Genomic DNA, 21,748 nt, shown 5'->3' on the forward strand with positions numbered 1-21,748 from the left:
GAAATAAGCAGGGGCGTCCATGATAACGTTGCTTGGATGGCAACATATGTTGCTCCAAAACCTGTATGTACCTTACAGGATTAATGGTGCCTTCACAGATGTGTAAGTTACCCATGTCTTGGGCACTAATACACCTCAATACCATCACAGATGCTGGCTTTTCAACTTTGCGCCTATAACAGTCCGGATGGTTCTTTTCCTCTTTGGTCCGGAGGACACGACGTCCACAGTTTCCAAACATAACTTGAAATGTGGACACGTCAGACCACAGAACACTTTTCCACTTTGCATCAGTCCATCTTAAATGAGCTCGGGCCCAGCGAAGCCGGCTGCATTTCTGGGTGTTGTTGATAAATGGCTTTCGCTTTGCATAGTAGAGTTTTAACTTGCACTTACAGATGTAGCCACCAACTGTAGTTACTGACAGTGGTTTTGTGAAGTGTTCCTTAGCCCATGTGGTGATATCCTTTACACACTGATGTCGCTTTTTGATGCAGTACCACTTGAGAGATCGAAGGTCCGTAATATCATCGCTTACGTGCAGTGATTTCTCCAGAATCTCTGAACCTTTTGATGATATTATGGACCGTAGATGGTGAAATCCCTAAATTCCTTGCAATAGCTGGTTGAGAAATGTTGTTCTTAAACTGTTGCAACAATTTGCTCACGCATTTGTTCACAAAGTGGTGACCCTCGCCCCATCCTTGTTTGTGAATGACTGAGTATTTTATGGAAGCTGCTTTTATACCCAATCATGACACCCACCTGTTCCCAATTAGCCTGTTCACCTGTGGGATGTTCCAAATAAGTGTTTGATGAGCATTCCTCAACTTTCTCTGTCTTTTTTGCCACTTGTGCCAGCTTTTTTGAAACATGTTGCAGGCATCAAATTCCAAATGAGCAAAAATTTGCAAAAAAAAATAAAGTTTACCAGTTTGAACGTTAAGTATCTTGTCTTTGCAGTCTATTCAATTGAATATAGGTTGAAAAGGATTTGCAAATCATTGTATTCTGTTTTTATTTACGTGCCAACTTCACATGTTTTGGGTTTTGTACGTAATCAACACACCAGCTGGTCTACTATTATCATACCTTTTAAAAGAGGTACCGGTAATCTAGGGTCCTCATTTTGATTACCTTCACATTTCAGTGCACATTAAAAACAGTGCACTATTACAGTGTAAATCAGGTAATATTGCTTTTCATTCAACTTGAATGAACAAACACATCCACACAAATGCTAATGTGTGTTTTTAAAAAAAGGAGGGGGCTGCAAAGTTGCACTAGAGAGGTAAAATTGTGTTCCATGTCAGCTGGGTCGGATTTGGCGAGCACTTTTACTGGAATTTGATTAAAAATGCAGAACCATCCACAAATTCAAAGAGACACATTTCCTGAGTAATACGAGTGCTCGCTCCTCTTATACATCTGTCTTGTTTACTTGGCTTTTTTCAAATGTTTTTTTTTTTTTTCATCTCCATCTCCGTCTGTGAGGAATCTTCCTCATACAAACACAAAGTGATGAGAGGAGGGAAGACAAAGCTGGCACCAACAGTTGCCGTTTGTTTGTTGTAGATATAACGTCCATTTCAGATCTATCTTCATGGTGGACAAAATGACACCGGGGGAAAAGATGGGATTCTCTAGCAGCTAAGTTGTAAGGAATGAAGAGCATAAATACAGCCTCAGTCCGAGCACACAGTCATATTGTAAAAGTAATAACAACAACAAGGATTGTCCCCGAGTGGCAAACAAGTCTTTATGAACATCACGCCGGAATAAAACCAGTTCTCACTCTTAGTCTAAATTGTTTATGTCTTGTGGAAAACTCATATAATCTACTCAAATCTAATACAATTCTGCCTTTACACAAGGTAATAATACGCCGTTTTGTTTGGCACGGTCATATTATTATGGTCGTCGTAGCAACGGCATAGAACTGCCCTGAGTCAAAGCATTGTTTCACAACAAAATATATAATTGACATTAATCATTTACATTTATTTGTGGCGGCCCAACATGAATTAATTTAGCATTTTTAGAGAGTATTCAGACAAATTGAGTTACTTTTTCAGGTCTTAATGGACACTTTTGTGTGTGTGTGACCTAGTGTTGTCCCGATAACAAAATTATTTTGATACTTTTCTAAATAAAAGGGGACCACAAAAAATGGCATTATTGGCTTTATTTTAACCAAAAATCTTAGGGTACATTAAACATATGTTTCTTATTGCAAATTTGTCCTTAAAGGGGAACATTATCACAATTTCAGAATGGTTAAAATCATTAAAAATCAGTTCCCAGTGGCTTATTATATTTTTCTAAGTTTTTTTCAAAATTTTACCCATCACGCAATATCCCTAAAAAAAGCTTCAAAGTGCCTGATTTTAACCATCGTTATAAACACCCGTCCATTTTCCTGTGACGTCACATAGTGAAGCCAACACAAACAAACATGGCGGAAAGAACAGCAAGCTATAGCGACATTAGCTCGGATTCAGACTCGGATTTCAGCGGCTTAAGCGATTCAACAGATTACGAATGTATTGAAACGGATGGTTGTAGTGTGGAGGCAAGTAGCGAAAACGAAATTGAAGAAGAAACTGAAGCTATTGAGCCATATCGGTTTGAACCGTATGCAAGCGAAACCGACGAAAACGACACGACAGCCAGCGACACGGGAGAAAGCGAGGACGAATTCGGCGATCGCCTTCTAACCAACGATTGGTATGTGTTTGTTTGGCATTAAAGGAAACTAACAACTATGAACTAGGTTTACAGCATATGAAATACATTTGGCAACAACATGCACTTTGAGAGTGCAGACAGCCCAATTTTCATCAATTAATATATTCTGTAGACATACCCTCATCCGCGCTCTTTTCCTGAAAGCTGATCTGTCCAGTTTTGGAGTTGATGTCAGCAGGCCAGGGAAGCTAGGGTCGATAGGGGGTTTAGCTTGCTCGTCTGCGGGAACAAACTGCTGCCATTGCTTGCCGTGCTACCAAGGTCCTTTGTCTCTGAATAGCTCACACACTCCGGCAGATTCAATGTGGGTCTGGCGGCAGATTTCTTTGACTTTATCGTTGGAAATGCATCTGCTTTGAGTGTCGCAGGATATTCACACATTCTTGCCACCTCTGTCGTAGCATAACTTTCGTCGGTAAAGTGTGCGGAACAAACGTCCAATTTCTTGCCACTTTCACATCTTTGGGCCACTGGTGCAACTTGAATCCTTCCCTGTTCGTGTTGTTACACCCTCCGACAACACACCGACGAGGCATGATGTCTCCAAGGTACGGAAAACAGTCGAAAAAACGGAAAATAACAGAGCTGATTTGACTCTGTGTTTGAGAAAATGGCGGATTGCTTCCCGATGTGACGCCACGTTGTGACGTCATCGCTCCGAGAGTGAATATTAGAAAGGCGTTTAATCCGGCAAAATTCACCCATTTAGAGTTCGGAAATTGGTTAAAAAAATATATGGTCTTTTTTCTGCAACATCAAGGTATATATTGACGCTTACATAGGTCTGGTGATAATGTTTCCCTTTAAATAAAATAGTGAACATACAAGACAACTTGTCTTTTATTAGTAAGTAAGCAAACAAAGACTCCTAATTTAGCTGCTGACATATGCAGTAACATATTGTGTCATTTATCTACCTATTATTTTGTCTACATTATTAAGGACAAGTGGTAGAAAATTAATTATTAATCTACTTGTTCATTTACTGTTAATATCTGCTTACTTTCTGGTTTAACATGTTCTATCTACACTTCTGTTAAAATGTAATAATCACTTATTCTTCTGTTGTTTGATACTTTACATTAGTTTTGGATGATACCACAAATTTGGGTATCAATCCGATACCAAGTAGTTACAGGATCATACATTGGTCATATTCAAAGTCCTCATGTGTCCAGGGACATATTTTCTGAGTTTATAAACATAATATACATTTAAAAAAAAACGAAAGAAGATGTTGTGATGCCAAAAACATCGACGTAATCATAGTAGTATCGACTAGATACGCTCCTGTACTTGGTATCATTACGGTGGATGTCAGGTGTAGATCCACCAATAGCGTTTGTTTACATTTTGACGCCGGTGAGCTACGGTGTGAAGCATGTTTAGCTTTGTGTGCCGCTGGAAGACTGCCATTTTGATGACATCACTTCCTGTGCAGTAGATTTTGGAGAGGCATAGCCCCCAACGCCCATTCTTCAGTCGCCACGTCTCAGTGATTTAGCGTGTGGTTCTTAGACAGCAAAGTAAATCATTTTTTGCTTTTTTTAATTTATTGTAGCAACATGGTGTGCGAGCGTTGACAGTTTAGCTTGCCGTTGTTATTGCGCTGTTTTGATAAATAGGAGATTGTTGATCTATTATCCCCTTATGTTTGTTCGATATACATTATAGTGTGTTCAAAGTGTACATTATTTTACTATTTATTACAAATTATTCATGTTTACATTGTTTTGTAGGGAGACATTTTCTTCACTATACAAACTTCTCAATTTACGAAACATGTAAAGAACCAATTATGTTAGTACAAACCCCGTTTCCATATGAGTTGGGAAATTGTGTTAGATGTAAATATAAACGGAATACAATGATTTGCAGATCCTTTTCAACCCATATTCAATTGAATCCACTAAAAGACAAGATATTTGATGTTCAAACTCATAAACTTTAATATGTTGCTCCAAAACCTGTATGTACCTTTCAGCATTAATGGTGCCTTCATAGATGTGTAAGTTACCCATGTCTTGGGCACTTATACACCCCCATACCATCACAGATGCTGGCTTTTCAACTTTGCGGCTATAACAATCCGGATGGTTCTTTTCCTCTTTGGTCCGGAGGACACGACGTCCACAGTTTCCAAAAAACAATTTGAAATGTGGACTCGTCAGACCACAGAACGCTTTTCCACTTTGCATCAGTCCATCTTAGATGAGCTCAGGCCCAGTGAAGCCGACGGCGTTTCTGGGTGTTGTTGATAAACGGTTTTTGCCTTGCATAGGAGAGTTTTAACTTGCACTTACAGATGTAGCGACCAACTGTAGTTACTGACAGTGGGTTTCTGAAGTGTTCCTGAGCCCATGTGGTGATATCCTTTACACACTGATGTCGCTTGTTGATGCAGTACAGCCTGAGGGATCGAATGTCACGGGCTTAGCTGCTTACGTGCAGTGATTTCTCCAGATTCTCTGAACCCTTTGATGATATTACAGAACGTAGATGGTGAAATCCCTAAATTCCTTGCAATAGCTGGTTGAGAAAGGTTTTTCTTAAACTGTTCAACAATTTGCTCACGCATTTGTTGACAAAGTGGTGACCCTCGCCCCATCCTTGTTTGTGAATGACTGAGCATTTCATGGAATCTACTTTTATACCCAATCATGGCACCCACCTGTTCCCAATTAGCCTGTTCACCTGTGGGATGTTCCAAATAAGTGTTTGATGAGCATTCCTCAACTTTATCAGTATTTATTGCCACCTTTCCCAACTTCTTTGTCACGTGTTGCTGGCATCAAATTCTAAAGTTAATGATTATTTGCAAAAAAAAAAAAAAGGTTTATCAGTTTGAACCATACTTGCCAACCTTGAGACCTCCGATTTCGGGAGGGGGGGCGTGGTTGGGGCGGGGTTGGGGGCATGGTTAAGAGGGGAGGAGTATATTTACAGCTAGAATTCATCAAGTCAAGTATTTCATATATATATATATATATATATATATATATATATATATATATATATATATATATATATATATATATATAAGAAATACTTGACTTTCAGTGAATTCTAGCTATATATATATATATATATATATATATATATATATATATATATATATATATATATATATATATATATATATATATATATAAGAGAAATACTTGAATTTCAGTGTTCATTTATTTACACACACATAACACTCATCTACTCATTGTTGAGTTAAGGATTGAATTGTCCATCCTTGTTCTATTCTCTGTCACTAATGTTCTAACCATGCTGAACACCCTCTCTGATGATGCATTCTGCTTCGTCTCCTTGTGTGCGCAGTTGTGCACTGCACTCTTTAAAAGCCGTAGATGTTATTGTCACATATGCATGTACAGTAGATGGCAGTATTGTCCTGTTTAAGAGTGTCACAACATTGCTGTTTACGGCAGACGAACTGCTTTACGGTAGACGAAAACGTGACTGCTGTTGTTGTGTGTTTTTGCCGTGCTGGGAGGACGTTAATGAAACTGCCTAACAATAAACCCACATAAGAAACCAAGAACTCGCCCTCGATCATTCTACAGTTATAACGTGATTGGGAAAGCGGACGTTAAAACAGGCTGTCGACACGTCACTCAGGTCCGCCTGAATTTCGGGAGATTTTCGGCAGAAAATTTGTCCCGGGAGGTTTTCGGGAGAGGCGCTGAATTTCGGGAGTCTCCCGGAAAATCTGGGAGGGTTGGCAAGTATGGTTTGAACATCAAATATGTTGTCTTTGTAGCATATTCAACTGAATATGGGTTGAAAATGATTTGCAAATCATTGTATTCCGTTTATTTTTTACATCTAACACAATTTCCCAACTCATATGGAAACGGGGTTGGTATATAAATATATAACTGGGGCCAGCCGGAGTGGCTGCACCAGATGTACGTTGGTAAACGTCACTCCCTGACATCTTCAAATAGTGCTGGCCGCTGGTTTAGCAGCTCGGGCTTTAGCCTAGAGGCTAGCACCCGTCTCTTCTCAAACACTAATGACTTTAAACACCGCGTGGAGCCGTGGCAGTATGGGAAGATCAAACAAACAACGCAGAGAGAGACCACTATATATGGATGTACTGTATATATTGTTTTTGATTGATATATTTTCGATTTGATGAAATTGATTTAGAATCAGGTTGAATAAGAATCGCTATTCAGATGAGAATCAATTTTTCTCCCAGCACCGGTAGTGTCCACACATGTGGTCTTACTGTAGATCCCTGCTTTAGTCTTACTTCAAGGTAAGTGGTCTTTGTGAGTCTACAGCAAATAGATACTAACAGTGTGTGTGTTTGTGAATACATTAGTCGGATGTCAAAGGCATCCTGAGACACAGCTAGAAATGGGATTCTGGGTTGCTGAGGGGATGTTGTTGCCATGGTAAATCTATGCTGCGTAAAGAAAGATGGGCTCCCGTCTCCTCATCCAGCTCGAGGGGGACCCCAATTTCCCACTCTCTATTTTCTTTCTCTCCTTATCCCCAACATCCCACCATTTTTATTAACTCTTTGGCTTTTCTCTTCCTTCGCTCTCTCGTTCATCTTGATTTTATAATATCTTTCCAGCTTTTATTGCTACCATCACCTGACATCGCTCGCTCCTTCCTGGAACCTTTCAGACGACACAGTTGGGAGAAAGAATCCAATTACACTGAAACACTGATCTTATAAATATAAGATACGTTCATACATCAAGTATATTGAATATCCGGCACAATAACATCGGTCCAAATGGATTCTGGACATGACAAAACAAAACAGAATAATGTTTTTTAGAGGAAAACATAGAAGTGGGTAATTGAGACATGGACAAGGTGTGCAATACAGTTTTCCTTATATGCCTGCTTTTTATTTCACCATTCCGAACTCTTTCACCAGTGTGACACCTCTTGAATTAAACTGAAATGTATGTAATTATTCAGGTCATAAAAACTATGTCAGTGTCCAAATACTTCTGAACCATACAGGATAATTCTGTTTAGCTTAGGCCCAAACGTTTTCCACTAAAAAATGAAGGCATGCAGGGGCCATTTTAATATTTTTCATTTTCTATACCAATACAATCTATACTGTAACCATTAGGGCTCCCCCAATTTTGCTGAACGTTAAAGGTCTCAGGGACCCAAGAGGGTCCCAGTCATTAAATTGGTTTAATGTCATATATTATTATTTTATTTTATTTTATTACTTTCAATGCTTAAACATCTATGAATCAACTTCAGATCTATCCGTTGCCATAGTTTTATTTTTATTTTTTTAAATGGTTTTATGCCTTTAAAAATTAAAACAATTTAAAATACTACTTTTTTATGGCTAAAACACCAAATATGCAATATTTTCCCCAAAACATTTTTCACTAGATTCACAAAGATTATTTATGTATTTAATATTTGTTTACTTACTATGGTATATTATTTATTTATTATGTATTCACTGTTCTGTTACAGAGAACAAAGAAATGGGATAAAATTGTTATGGTATTAAAAGGGGTAGGATTAAATAAGCTCAGCTTCTTCCTACTCCTTTTCGAACGTGCTGTAATGAAACAACTGGAAATATGTGATGCATTACATTGCATGTTCCAAATAAACTGAACTGAACTATATTTCAATAATATTGCTTTTGATTAGAGATGTCCGATATTATCGGCCGATAAATGCGTTAAAATGTAATATCGGAAATTATCGGTATCGTTTTTTTTTTTTTATCGGTATCGGGGTTTTTAAATTTTTTTTTTTTTTTTAATCAAATCAACATAAAAAACACAAGATACACTTACAATTAGTGCACCAACCCAAAAAACCTTCCTCCCCCATTTACACTCATTCACACAAAAGGGTTGTTTCTTTCTGTTATTAATATTCTGGTTCCTACATTATATATCAATATATATCAATACAGTCTGCAAGGGATACAGTCCGTAAGCACACATGATTGTGCGTGCTGCTGGTCCACTAATAGTACCAACCTTTAACAGTTATTTTTACTTATTTTCATTAATTACTAGTTTCTATGTAACTGTTTTTATATTGTTTTACTTTCTTTTTTATTCAAGAAAATGTTTTTAATTTATTTATCTTATTTTACTTTATTTTTTTATTTTTTAAAGTACCTTATCTTCACCATACCTGGTAGTCCAAATTAGGCATAATGTGTTAATTCCACGACTGTATATATCGGTTGATATGGGTATCGGTTGATATCGGTATCGGTAATTAAAGAGTTGGACAATATCGGAATATCGGTAAAAAGCCATTATCGGACATCCCAACTTTTGATTTATTATTATTTTTTGAACAATGTCATTTAAGAAAAAAAGAGACTAAATGTTTCAGTGATCCCCCTCATTAGTGTTAAAAAGAAGTCATATATCAATATATATTATTTTTACTTTTAACGCTTAAATCTTTAGATCAACAGCAGATCCGTTCTTAAAAGTAGTTTTTTTTAGCAATGACAGTTTTAAAGTAAAAAAACTGGCAGCTTTAAGTTATTAGTGTCAATGTTGCAATATTTTCTCATTACATTACACCTGTTTGGACACAAAGTATTCTACACCAAAAAACTATCTATTTATTATTGTTCCGCCCAAAAACTTAGGCGCCCTCCATAGCCCACAGTTTTCATCCGATCAGAACCGTTTGAGTGTCAAAACGTTCGGCTCGACCGGGAGTCGAGAGCTCCCCCCAAAAATGTCAAATATATATCCCAGATTACCCAGAATTCCGGGTCATTTTGCCCATTGAAAATAGATGGGGCATTTTTTGAACTTGCACAATTCCCAAATTTCTCAACCAATTCAAACCGTTCCATCATCCACACTCTCCACTCACCTTGGACAATCAAACTACCATTTTGCAAGTTCAAAACAATTCCAGGAATTCCCAGAATTTCCGGTTTTCCAAAGCCCTATTTTCACCTCTTCCTGGAAAGTTTTCACAGTCCACATTTTTCAACCGTTTTTGACCATTCCTCCTTCAAAACATTCCTCCTAGTTGGGACAAAGTACTCTTTTTTTGGTACAAATTTTCGGTTTTCCCGAAACTCCAATAATTCCAAAATACCAATTAAAATTCAATCTGTTAATACGTCAAGATTTTTCAACCGTTCCGAAAAATTCCAACACCAACCCATTCATATCATTGAGGACCTACGTGTCAAAGTCAAGGCCTGAATGAATGAATGAATGATCTATGGCCCCCGGGATGATATTTGATTAGTATTAGAACCGGCCCGCAGGCCACAGCCTTGTTTCCCGGTTTCCGAAAATTCCGATTACCCGGAATTACCAGGAATATCCCCCCATTGAAAATGAATGGGCAATATACAAACCTCTCCATATCCCACATCTCTCAACCAATTTGAACCATTGTCATGTCTTTTGATCATGTTTTGTTTTCGTTATGTCCTGTTTGGTTTTTGGACACTTGGTTCCTGCTTTTCACTCCCTTGTTTTGTCACCATAGCAACCATTAGTTTCACCTGTTCCACGTTTGGACTCACACACCTGTCACTAATCATGTCACTGTTATTTAAGCCTGTCTTTTTCTGTTGGTCGGCCTGGCGACATTAACTCTGATACCCTTGTTATTTCCATGATTATGCGTCCATGCCATAGTTCTATGATCTTTCCATGCTTGACCCAAGTAAGTTTTGTTTCATGTCCTTAGTCTGTTTATGTGTTAATTTTGTTCATAGCCAAGTTTGTGCTCCGTCTTTGTGTGCGCCTTTAGTTTGTTCTTTTTGAAATAAATAATGTCCTTACCTCCACGCCATGTCCACTCCAATTTCTTTGCATCTCGGGAAAACAAACCATCCCATAGTCCACGTTATGACAACCATTCCAAAATCCGATTACTCCAATTCTAACCGGAATTGCAAACTCTAGTTTATTACACTTTTTATATATTTTTCTGTAATAGTATTTAAATAATTAGCTGCGACACCACAATTTGGACCCCCCTAAGCATTAATAAGACTTACCTTGACTGTCACTAAACATACTAATAAGTGAATGTTCCAAATTAAACATAAAGTAGTTAAGCACAGCAAAAACTCCAACTGGAAACCTTTTGCAATATTTCATCTCCACATTCCAGAGTTCACATGAAATGAAAGAGTCAAAACATTCCAAGCATCAGAGACTTAATGTCAAAACATGGCCATATATGCTTTTATCTCCAGCAACGTGCTGCTCACACGTCTGTTTAAGACAGCTTCAGATGTTTGCAAGCAAAACGCTGCGCTTGAAAGATGAGCTTTTTCTTAATAAAATATATATTAATGGATGCGCGCGGGTATTGCAGAAGATTACCGAGATTGAAGTGTAACCGGTAAATAGTTCCATTGGATCAGTGCGCGGTATGCCGCATATTCAAGATTATAAGAGCAAATGTCAACCCAGCAATGCAAACCATCTTCAAGCGTGTTTCATCATTGTTGCCAGAATGTACACACAACATCAAAGTAAGATTAGACTACATAATCATCAACATGTGCAGAATAATATGTTGTTGTGGTTGTAGAGAGTATTTCATTATCAAGTATATCAAGTATACTATGGACTGGACTCTCACAATATTATGTCAGACCCACTCGACATCCATTGCATTCGATCTCCCCTAGAGAGAGGGGGGGGGGGGGGGGGGGGGTTACCCACATATGCGGTCCTCTCCAAGGTTTCTCATAGTCATTCACATCTACGTCCCACTGGGGTGAGTTTTTCCTTGCCCTTATGTGGGCTTTGTACCGAGGATATCGTTGTGGCTTGTGCAGCCCTTTGAGACACTTGTGATTTAGGGCTATATAAAAAAACATTGATTGATTGATTGAAGTAGACACAATTGGTACACATTGGCAAACACAAAACGACTAATTAAGATGTGAATCTAATCTATAATATTACATTTTTTTTGCAGCAAAAAAAGTTTATAAAAAAGTTAATAGAAAAAAGGCACAAATAAAAACTCTCAAAATGCTAAATGAAAAAAAAACGTTTTCTTAGTAAAAAAGTATCTTGGTGAATAGGTTTCATTCTATTACTAATTTATTACATTTTTAACAACAACATGTTTTTTGCCTCGGCCTGTGAAGGTGAGAGTCAGTCCATGATAGTTTTAGCCATCATGCTAAGTGGTCATGCAGGTGATGCCTTATAAAAGTAACCATTGTGGTGATAAAAATGAGAGGGACAGAAAAAAAAAGAAGTTCTGACGCTCAATATTCATAACGCTCTGATGTTTTATTCTGTTGAAAGAGTAAAGAAAACTTCATCTGTGAAGACTCTGAATAAAAAGTGCCTGAGGGGGTCCAGAACGTTCTACAGCAAAGCTGACTACTTCATATGTTAGAGGTTTACCCAAAGAGCTTTGCGTGAGTCCGTAATTTTGGTTCAGTCGTAGTCAAAGTTGGAGTCAATAAGTTCCTTATTTGTCTCTATCTTCTTGTTGCGGGGCTGACTGGCTCGTACATGCACATGCATGTTAAAGTGCTCCACTGTCCCGTACAGTAGGGATGTTCCGATCAAGGTGTTAAGCTGCCAATTCCGACACAGATCATCCATGAGTGACATGAGCTGACCAATACCAATCACATATACCGTATTTTCCGCACTATAAGGCGCACCTAAAAACCTCCAATTTTCTCAAAAGCTGACAGTGCGCCTTATAATCCGGTGCGCCTTATATATGGACCAATATTGAGCCACAACAGGTCTCGCAACTACGGAATGCATAACGTAACCCCAGCCTCTACTGTAGCGTCTATTCTATGCGCCTTATAATGCGGTGCGCCTTATATATGAACGCAGTTTTAAAATAAGCCATTCATTGAAGGCGCGCCTTATAATCCGGTGTGCCTTATAGTGCGGAAAATACGGTAATAATAATAAATAATAATGGATTAGATTTTATATCGCGCTTTTCTATTATCAAAGCGCTCACAGAGAAGTGGGAACCCATCATTCATTCACACCTGGTGGTGGTAAGCTACTTTCGTAGCCACAGCTGCCCTGGGGTAGACTGACGGAAGCAAGGCTGCCAGTTTGCGCCTACGGCCCCTCCGACCACCACCTATCATTCATTCATCATTCATTCACCAGTGTGAGCTGCACCAGGGGCAAGGGTGAAGTGTCCTGCCCAAGGACACAACGGCAGCGATTTGGATGTCAAGAGGCGGGGAGTGAACCTGCAACCCTCAGGTTTCTGGCACGGCCGCTCTACCCACTACGCTATACCGCCCCATATATTACCTATACATTTTAGAATTTATTTATGAGTGCTATCGACAACTTATCAACACAATATTCAAACAAGTTCCGTATTTTATTTTATTACATACACTTATTTGATCAAAACAAAATCAATAGTACATATCAAGTAAACAAAAGTACAACAAATTTAAAACCACCTGTTTTTTGCCCTTAAAGTCCTCCTGTGTCCAAAGAATTACTCTCTGAGTTTGTAAACATTAACAAACAATATATTTTGAGAAAATAAACTACCTAAAAGACCTAATCACTGTAATACCAATCGTATACTGATACGACCCTTGGTATCAACACCACCAATTTAAGGATGGATCCGATGCTCCTCTGATGTGTTGTGTACTGACTGTGACAATGCTCACATACCAACAGTTGTTATATTATCCTCTCTGTAACTTTTATTAATCTACTTGTTAATTTCCTGTGAATAACTGCTTACTTTCTGCTGCAACGTGATTCCGTTTACATTTCTTAAACATTAATAAGCACGTGTTTCTTGCTGTTGTTTAAAGGGGAACATTATCACAATTTCAGAAGGGTTAAAACCATTAAAAAGTTCCCAGTGGCTTATCTTATTTTTCGAAGTTTTTTTCAAAATTTTACCTATCACGCAATATCCCTAAAAAAAGCTTCAAAGTGCCTGATTTTAACCATCATTATATACACCCGTCCATTTTCCTGTGACGTCACACAGTGATGCCAACACAAACAAACATGGCGCATAGAACAGCAAGCTATAGCGACATTAGCTCGGATTCAGACTCGGATTTCAGCGGCTTAAGCGATTCAACAGATTACGCATGTATTGAAACGGATGGTTGTAGTGTGGAGGCAGGTAGCGAAAACGAAATTGAAGAAGAAACTGAAGCTATTGAGCCATATCGGTTTGAACCGTATGCAAGCGAAACCGACGAAAACGACACGACAGCCAGCGACACGGGAGAAAGCGAGGACGAATTCGGCGATCGCCTTCTAACCAACGATTGGTATGTGTTTGTTTGGCATTAAAGGAAACTAACAACTATGAACTAGGTTTACAGCATATGAAATACATTTGGCAACAACATGCACTTTGAGAGTGCAGACAGCCCATTTCAGGCGCGCTAAGAACATATATTTTTTCACGATTTCAGCACTCAGGTTAACCATACCTAAATAGACACAAAATACTGCATTACACAAGACTACCCGAATGTACTCGAATGATTGAAAAAATCAATGTTTTTAAGCTAAATTATTGGTGAACACAGTTTATGTATAATAATTTACGTAAAACCGCGAGTAATGAATAAAGTTTTCATCAATTAATATATTCTGTAGACATACCCTCATCCGCTCTCTTTTCCTGAAAGCTGATCTGTCCAGTTTTGGAGTTGATGTCAGCATCTGCTTTGAGTGTCGCAGGATATCCACACATTCTTGCCATCTCTGTCGTAGCATAGCTTTCGTCGGTAAAGTGTGCGGAACAAACGACTGACCATTTCGTTGGCTTTCCCCACAGCCTCGTATTTTGAACAAATTTCGTCCAATTTCTTGCCACTTTCGCATCTTTGGGCCACTGGTGCAACTTGAATCCGTCCCTGTTCGTATTGTTACACCCTCCGACAACACACCGACGAAAGTGAGAAAATGGCGGATTGCTTCCCGGTGTGACGTCACAACCGAGAGCGAATAATAGAAAGGCGTTTAATTCGGCAAAATTCACCCATTTAGAGTTCGGAAATCGGTTAAAAAAATATATGGTCTTTTTTCTGCAACATCAAGGTATATATTGACGCTTACATAGGTCTGGTGATAATGTTCCCTTTTAAAGCTAGCTTAGATTAGCTATTAGCATGCCTGCTCCTGGTTTTCTCTCGGTGTGTAACATGTTAAGGCTCGTCCTCCAGTGATAATGCTACCCGATAATGATACTTAATAATGATAAGTAGTGTCATGAATAATTTGCAACTAACTGTGCATACTTGGCATCCATTGCAGCCCACATCCGCGGCCTCTTCCCAAGGTTTCTGTGTTTTCCCATATTGGGTTTTGAGTTTTTCCTTGGGTTCAGATTAGTGATGTCATTGTGGTTTGGGAATAAACTTTGATTGATTGATTGACTTAAGATACTTTAAAAAGCTGCGTATTTGCCGTAATTGAGGTGATTATATTTGTTGGAGACACATTTATGATTAAATGAATTGGAAATCTCCTGTAAAAAATATACAACAAAGTAGCAAGAAACACGTCAATAATGAATAAAGCAAAATATATATTGGACCAATAGTGTTACCATATCTGAGTTATTGTGCAGAAATATGGGGGAACAACTACAAATGTGCGCTTCATTCACTAACTGTGTTACAAAAAAGATCAATTAGAATAATACATAATGTTGGATATAGAGAACATACAAACCCTTTATTTATTGAATCACAAATATTGAAATTCAACAATTTGGTGCTAAAGTAACTAAAAATAAACTATAACCTGCTACCCAAGAATGTACAACAATTCTTCTCATCAAAAGAGGAGAAATATAACCTTAGCGGAAAATCTAATTTAAAACATTTGTATGCACGTACAACACTTAAAACCTTTAGCATATCCGTATGTGGAAGTAAATGATGGAACGGATGAAGCAAAGAAATGAAACAAAGCACCAATATGATTCAGTTTAAGAGACTGTTCAAATATTATGTATGTATTTAATATTTGTTTACTTACTATGGTATATTATTGTTTATTTGTTCACTGTTAAGTTATAGAGAACAAGGAAATAGGATAACATTGCTATGGTATGAAAAGGGGTATGATTAAATAAGCTCAGCTTCTTCCTACTCCTTTTCGGACGTGCTGTAATGAAACAACAGGAAATATGTGATGCATCACATTGTATCGTATGCATGTTCCAAATAAACTGAAACTGAACTGAACTGAACACACAATTAGCGGCTAGCTTGTCAGCCAGAGAAGATTGGCATTTTTGCGATCGGCATTTTTCCGAAAATCGTCAGACGCTGATCGAACGGCATAATACCGTGCAGTTCTATAACTTATAACTGTCAGCAGACTCCATAAGGAAGCGCTAAAAACTACGACATGACTGATGAGATGGAGATGCAACAGAAAGTGGCTTGGCCTGGAGGAGGGCTTTAGCATGTCATTTAAAGGGGAACATTATCACCAGACCTATGTAAGCGTCAATATATACCTTGATGTTGCAGAAAAAAGACCATATATTTTTTTAACCGATTTCCGAACTCTAAATGGGTGAATTTTGGCGAATTAAACGCCTTTCTATTATTCGCTCTCAGAGCGGGAAGCAATCCGCCATTTTCTCAAATACGGGGTCAAATCAGCTCTGTTATTTTCCGTTTTTTCGACTGTTTTCCGTACCTTGGAGACATCATGCCTCGTCGGTGTGTTGTCGGAGGGTGTAACAACACGAACAGGGACGGATTCGAGTTGCACCAGTGGCCCAAAGATGCGAAAGTGGCAAGAAATTGGACGTTTGTTCCGCACACTTTACCGACGAAAGCTATGCTACGACAGAGATGGCAAGAATGTGTGGATATCCTGCGACACTCAAAGCAGATGCATTTCCAATGATAAAGTCAAAGAAATCTGCCGTCAGACCCCCATTGAATCTGCCGGAGTGTGTGAGCAATTCAGGGACAAAAGACCTCGGTAGCACGGCAAGCAATGGCGGCAGTTTGTTCCCGCAGACGAGCGAGCTAAACCCCCTGGATGTCTTGGCTCACACCGTCCCTTATGCCACCGAAGATGATCAAGAGAAGAATATCGACCCTAGCTTCCCTGGCCTACTGACATCAACTCCAAAACTGGACAGATCAGCTTTCAGGAAAAGAGAGCGAATGAGGGTATGTCTACAGAATATATTAATTGATGAAAACTGGGCTGTCTGCACTCTCAAAGTGCATGTTGTTGCCAAATGTATTTCATATGCTGTAAACCTAGTTCATAGTTGTTAGTTTCCTTTAATGCCAAACAAACACATACCAATCGTTGGTTAGAAGGCGATCGCCGAATTCGTCCTCGCTTTCTCCCGTGTCGCTGGCTGTCGTGTCGTTTTCGTCGGTTTCGCTTGCATACGGTTCAAACCGATATGGCTCAATAGCTTCAGTTTCTTCTTCAATTTCGTTTTCGCTACCTGCCTCCACACTACAACCATCCGTTTCAATACATTCGTAATCTGTTGAATCGCTTAAGCCGCTGAAATCCGAGTCTGAATCCGAGCTAATGTCGCTATAGCTTGCTGTTCTATGCGCCATGTTTGTTTGTGTTGGCATCACTGTGTGACGTCACAGGAAAATGGACGGGTGTATATAACGATGGTTAAAATCAGGCACTTTGAAGCTTTTTTTAGGGATATTGCGTGATGGGTATAATTTTGAAAAAAACTACGAAAAATAAAATAAGCCACTGGGAACTGATTTTTAATGGTTTTAACCCTTCTGAAATTGTGATAATGTTCCCCTTTAAGACACGGGAGCTCTTGTAAGAAGAGCTCAGCAGCGCATGCACTTTTTGCGTCAGACGAAAAAAGCACAGCTCCCTCCCCCCATTCTACAGAGGCACTATAGAGAGCCTGCTGACCAACAGCATCTCTGTCTGGACTGGAGCCTGCAGTGCCTCAGACTGGAAGTCTCTCCAGAGAGTGGTGAGGACAGCGGAAAAGATCAGGACTCATCTTCCTCCTCTCCAGGAGATCGCAAAAAGCAGCTGCCTGACCAGGGCTCAGAAAATCTGCAGAGACTCCTCCCACTCCCACCAAGGACTGTTTTCACTGCTGGACTCTAGAAAGAGGTTCCGCGGCCTCCGAAGCAGAACGTCCAGATTCTGTAACAGCTTCTTCCCTCAGGCCGTAAGACTCTTGAACGCATCATAACAATCCCCTCAATTCCCCCCAAAAATGGATTAACTGGCTGGAATATAAAGACAATATAACATACATCCATAAACTTGGATGCATATGCAAAAGTGCAATATATTTATCTGTACAGTAATCTATTTATTTATACCTGCACCTCCTTCAGCCTTACTGCCCCACCCGATCCTTAAGATCAGCCGATCAGCTGCTGTTGACGGTCCCTGACACAAGGCTGAAGCTTAGAGGTGACAGAGCTTTCGCCGCTGCTGCTCCCAAGCTCTGGAACGACCTACCTCTGAGTATTAGACAAGCCTCCTCTCTTCCTGTTTTTAAATCTCTCTTAAAAACATACTTTTATTCCATGGCTTTTAACACTGAGTGATATCCATCCTGCAATGGCGCCCCATAATACACATGCTGTGAACATGTTTTTATGTTTTTATTTATTCTATTTTATTTATTTATTTTTTATCGTGTTTTGTTTGTGTTGTGTTGTGTTTGCTTGGTACTCGTATTATCTTTTAACCTGCCCATTGTACAGCACTTTGGCTACCCCTGTAGTAAATTTTAAATGTGCTTTATAAATAAAGTTGATTTGATTTGATTTGATTTATTGCGTTTTTATCCTGCACTACCATGAACTAATGCAACGAAATTTCGTTCTTATCTGTGCTGTTTGAATGACAATAAAAAGGAAGTCTAAGTCTAAGACGCATTCTGCAGAGAAGGTCAGAGAGCTTCTTGAACATTTTGACCAAAGAACCACCATTACATGGGATGTACACCACAAGGATGTGGTTTAAACGTAGAAAAAAGATCATAATAAGATCCCGGTCCTTAGCTCTCTGGAAATGTGGCCCCCAAAGCAATTTTGTTGAATATGCCTGTGTTAGAGTAATAAGCAAAGTGGACATTTTTTTTATATTCCATTTTGTTTGCCTCGTTTGCGTAATTGCTTTTCATATCACTAAGACCATTAACTGATGTCTTTGCCTCCTGCAGGTATTAACAAAGGAAGCTGTTTTCGGATCAATCACTTCCCAGAGGATAATGACTATGACACGGACAGTTCCGAGTACATCTTACGTAAGTGTGTTTGACGTCGTCATCTTCCCACACTTCAGCTTTTAATCTCCTCCCTGGTTTGCCAAGCGATGCTGATGGCGTTATCGCGGGAGCGCCTAATGAGTCATGACGTCGTCATCCCGCACCATTCAAAGCCTGATGTCGCCGCACTAATTGGCTCGGTAGACAGGATGAAGTGTACGCTCATGACGAATTGGCCTTCCCTAAATCACAGTGTCACCCACGGGTGCCACACCTCGTTAGATGAATGGGGACACGCTTCAAAATGAGCACTTAAAGACAAGAAATAGTCATTCAGGTCATTGTGGATCTCACCTCTGGTTTGCTTTGTGCCTTTAAGCAAGCGATACATCAGTGATCAGTGTTTTTTAACCATACATTTTTGGGCTGCGACCATAGGGTGTGCCAAAAAATATCTGTGTCTCAGCCATAGTCCGCATTGGCCGCAGCAGGACTCAGTTGTAATTCACTTTTCCACCACTTGTGGAAGTAATGACAGACAGAAGAAGTCTGGCGCTAAAGTCATAGATCAGGGGTGTCAAACGTATGGATCCGGCCCACGAACAGGTTTGATCCGGCCCGCGGGATGAGCTTGCTAAGTATAAAAATGAGCCGAAATTTTTTAATGAAAGAAACTGCTGTTCTAAATGTGTCCACTAGATGTCGCAATAGCAATTCTTTGTATCTTTGTAGATGATGCTACATATGTAAAAAAATAAACCACATGATGTTAGTGCACCAGTCGAGGAAAATGAGCAAAGTACATAAATAACATCCTGTAATTTGATTTTGATATAATTTTTTTTATCTTGATAGATTGAAAATTAACACCAATGAGTTGACTGATGAACATTATCACATAATTTTTTCAGAAAGTATAAATAACGACAAATAAAGATAGAATACTAATAACCGCAACATGTAAGTGCACATTTTCAGAATGAGCTTGTTCTATTTTTAAACAAAGAAAACAATCTCAACTTGTCTTTATTGTTAAGTTATTGTGCTGTGATTTTACCAGTCCGGCCCACTCGGGAGTAGATTTTTCTCCATGTGGCTCCCGATCTAAAATGAGTTTGACACCCCTGTCATAGATAAAAAATTTTAAGCGCAAAAATTATGACTAAAGTGGTGAACCTGTATTTATATTATTTTAAAATATATTAACCATGAATTGATTAACGTGGACCCCGACTTAAACAAGTTGAAAAACTTATTGGGGTGTTACCATTTAGTGGTCAATTGTACGGAATATGTACTGTACTGTGCAATCTACTAATAAAAGTCTCAATCAATCAAATTTTCATTTACACTTTAATTTTATTGCCAGTTAAGAAACATATATGTTATTATTATTTATGATTAATTTAGTTAAAATGTATTTTTTAGCACTGCCTGATTGTATGTAAATGTAGTTTTCATGAGTCCCTTCTTTTACAGTATATTTGATTGGTATTTAATTTTGTAATCAGCCTGACCTAAGCCTTGATAATATTCTTTGTGACTAGCACACACTTTCATATCATTTGACTAGTTTTAAACTGTAAGTAGGTTAGATATAATTATTGGATACAATTAAACTCAAGAGTAAGATTACTATTTCAGTGTTAATATATGAGTGGCCCCCAGGCCTCTCTTTAGTGGAAAAGTTGGGCCCCGAGGTCAACAAGGTTAAGAACCTCTGCAATAGATCACTACCGTCGATTCAAGTTAATCAATATGGAAAATAAGCAACGGTAGTGCGGCTACATTTTGCTTAAGTCATATTTTCTGTAGTGTAAAATTAACATTATAGTACAGTGTTTCCCACAGACCGTCAATTTGTGTGTTGGGGTGTGGCTGAGGCGCTGTCAAAATGACATCCTCGGGGACAAATTATATTGATGTAAATAAGGATGATTGGCCAAAATGGGCGGAGAAGTTGCAGGGATTAGACATGTTTTATGAGGTTGTGCATAATTTGTGGTGATCGGTTGAAATTGCGTGAATTGTATATTGTTTTGTATGCATGTATTTTTTGTGTAATTCTGCTAATTGTGTCTGTTTTGCTGTGTAAAAACGATTGCTGTAACAAAGGTCTTTAAAAAATTAAATTGTGGTAAATAGTTTGCACTTATTTGTCATTAGTTTTTTAGTTACATTATGTATCTTTTATAGCCTTTTATGAACGTAATTGTAAACAGTTGAAATAAATAAAAAACGGAATATCATGCAAAAGTTTGTTTATACCAGCAATTCTATTCACCACGTGAAACTAATGTATGACATCAACTTATAACATACAACTTAAGATATGTCAAGCCTTCTTTTGATATAGTTTTGCTGATAATGGCTTACAGCTTATGAAAACATTGAATTGTACATTTTCAGCATTTTTTTTTTTTTTTTGGTTTTCAAAAACTGATTAAGAAAATGATAACACATTAATACGGAGCCCCTAAAGGGACATGGGGCGGGGGGAAAAATTGTATAATTTTTATTTTTATTTTTTTCAGACATGTATCTCGTGCGCAAGAGAATGTTTCTCGTGGGCACGAGAAACTTTTTAGAAAAATTAAAAGTAAAAAATTATAAATTTAGGTTCAGCGAGCGCTGCGCGTCCCCGCAAAAGAAATACATTTTTGGCAGGTATTCACATTTTGCCACAACACACATAGGGGGAAGTCCTAGTTGGAAATACAGCCAAATTAACACCTCAAACCACGTGCACGCATCCAATGCTTTCTCGTGCACACGAGAAACT

At 38.6% G+C, this 21,748-nt stretch overlaps 1 protein-coding gene and 1 long non-coding RNA gene across 3 annotated transcripts in view; one reads left to right on the forward strand and one right to left on the reverse strand.

Annotated features, from left to right (window-relative positions):
• LOC133570149 (uncharacterized) overlaps nucleotides 1-21,748 on the reverse strand; it is a 165,528-nt gene that overhangs the window by 47,958 nt on the left and 95,822 nt on the right. The gene's annotated exons all lie outside the window — the stretch shown is intronic.
• Nucleotides 1-21,748, forward strand: part of LOC133570145 (voltage-dependent calcium channel gamma-4 subunit-like) — a 43,702-nt gene that overhangs the window by 11,562 nt on the left and 10,392 nt on the right. Inside the window, exon 2 of the mRNA XM_061922853.2 lies at nucleotides 18,922-19,005. Coding sequence (XP_061778837.2) covers nucleotides 18,922-19,005 — 84 coding nt within the window. The remainder of the gene's footprint in view (nucleotides 1-18,921; nucleotides 19,006-21,748) is intronic.

The sequence above is a fragment of the Nerophis lumbriciformis genome, linkage group LG27 (assembly GCF_033978685.3).
Source record: "Nerophis lumbriciformis linkage group LG27, RoL_Nlum_v2.1, whole genome shotgun sequence".
Taxonomy (NCBI): domain Eukaryota; kingdom Metazoa; phylum Chordata; class Actinopteri; order Syngnathiformes; family Syngnathidae; genus Nerophis; species Nerophis lumbriciformis.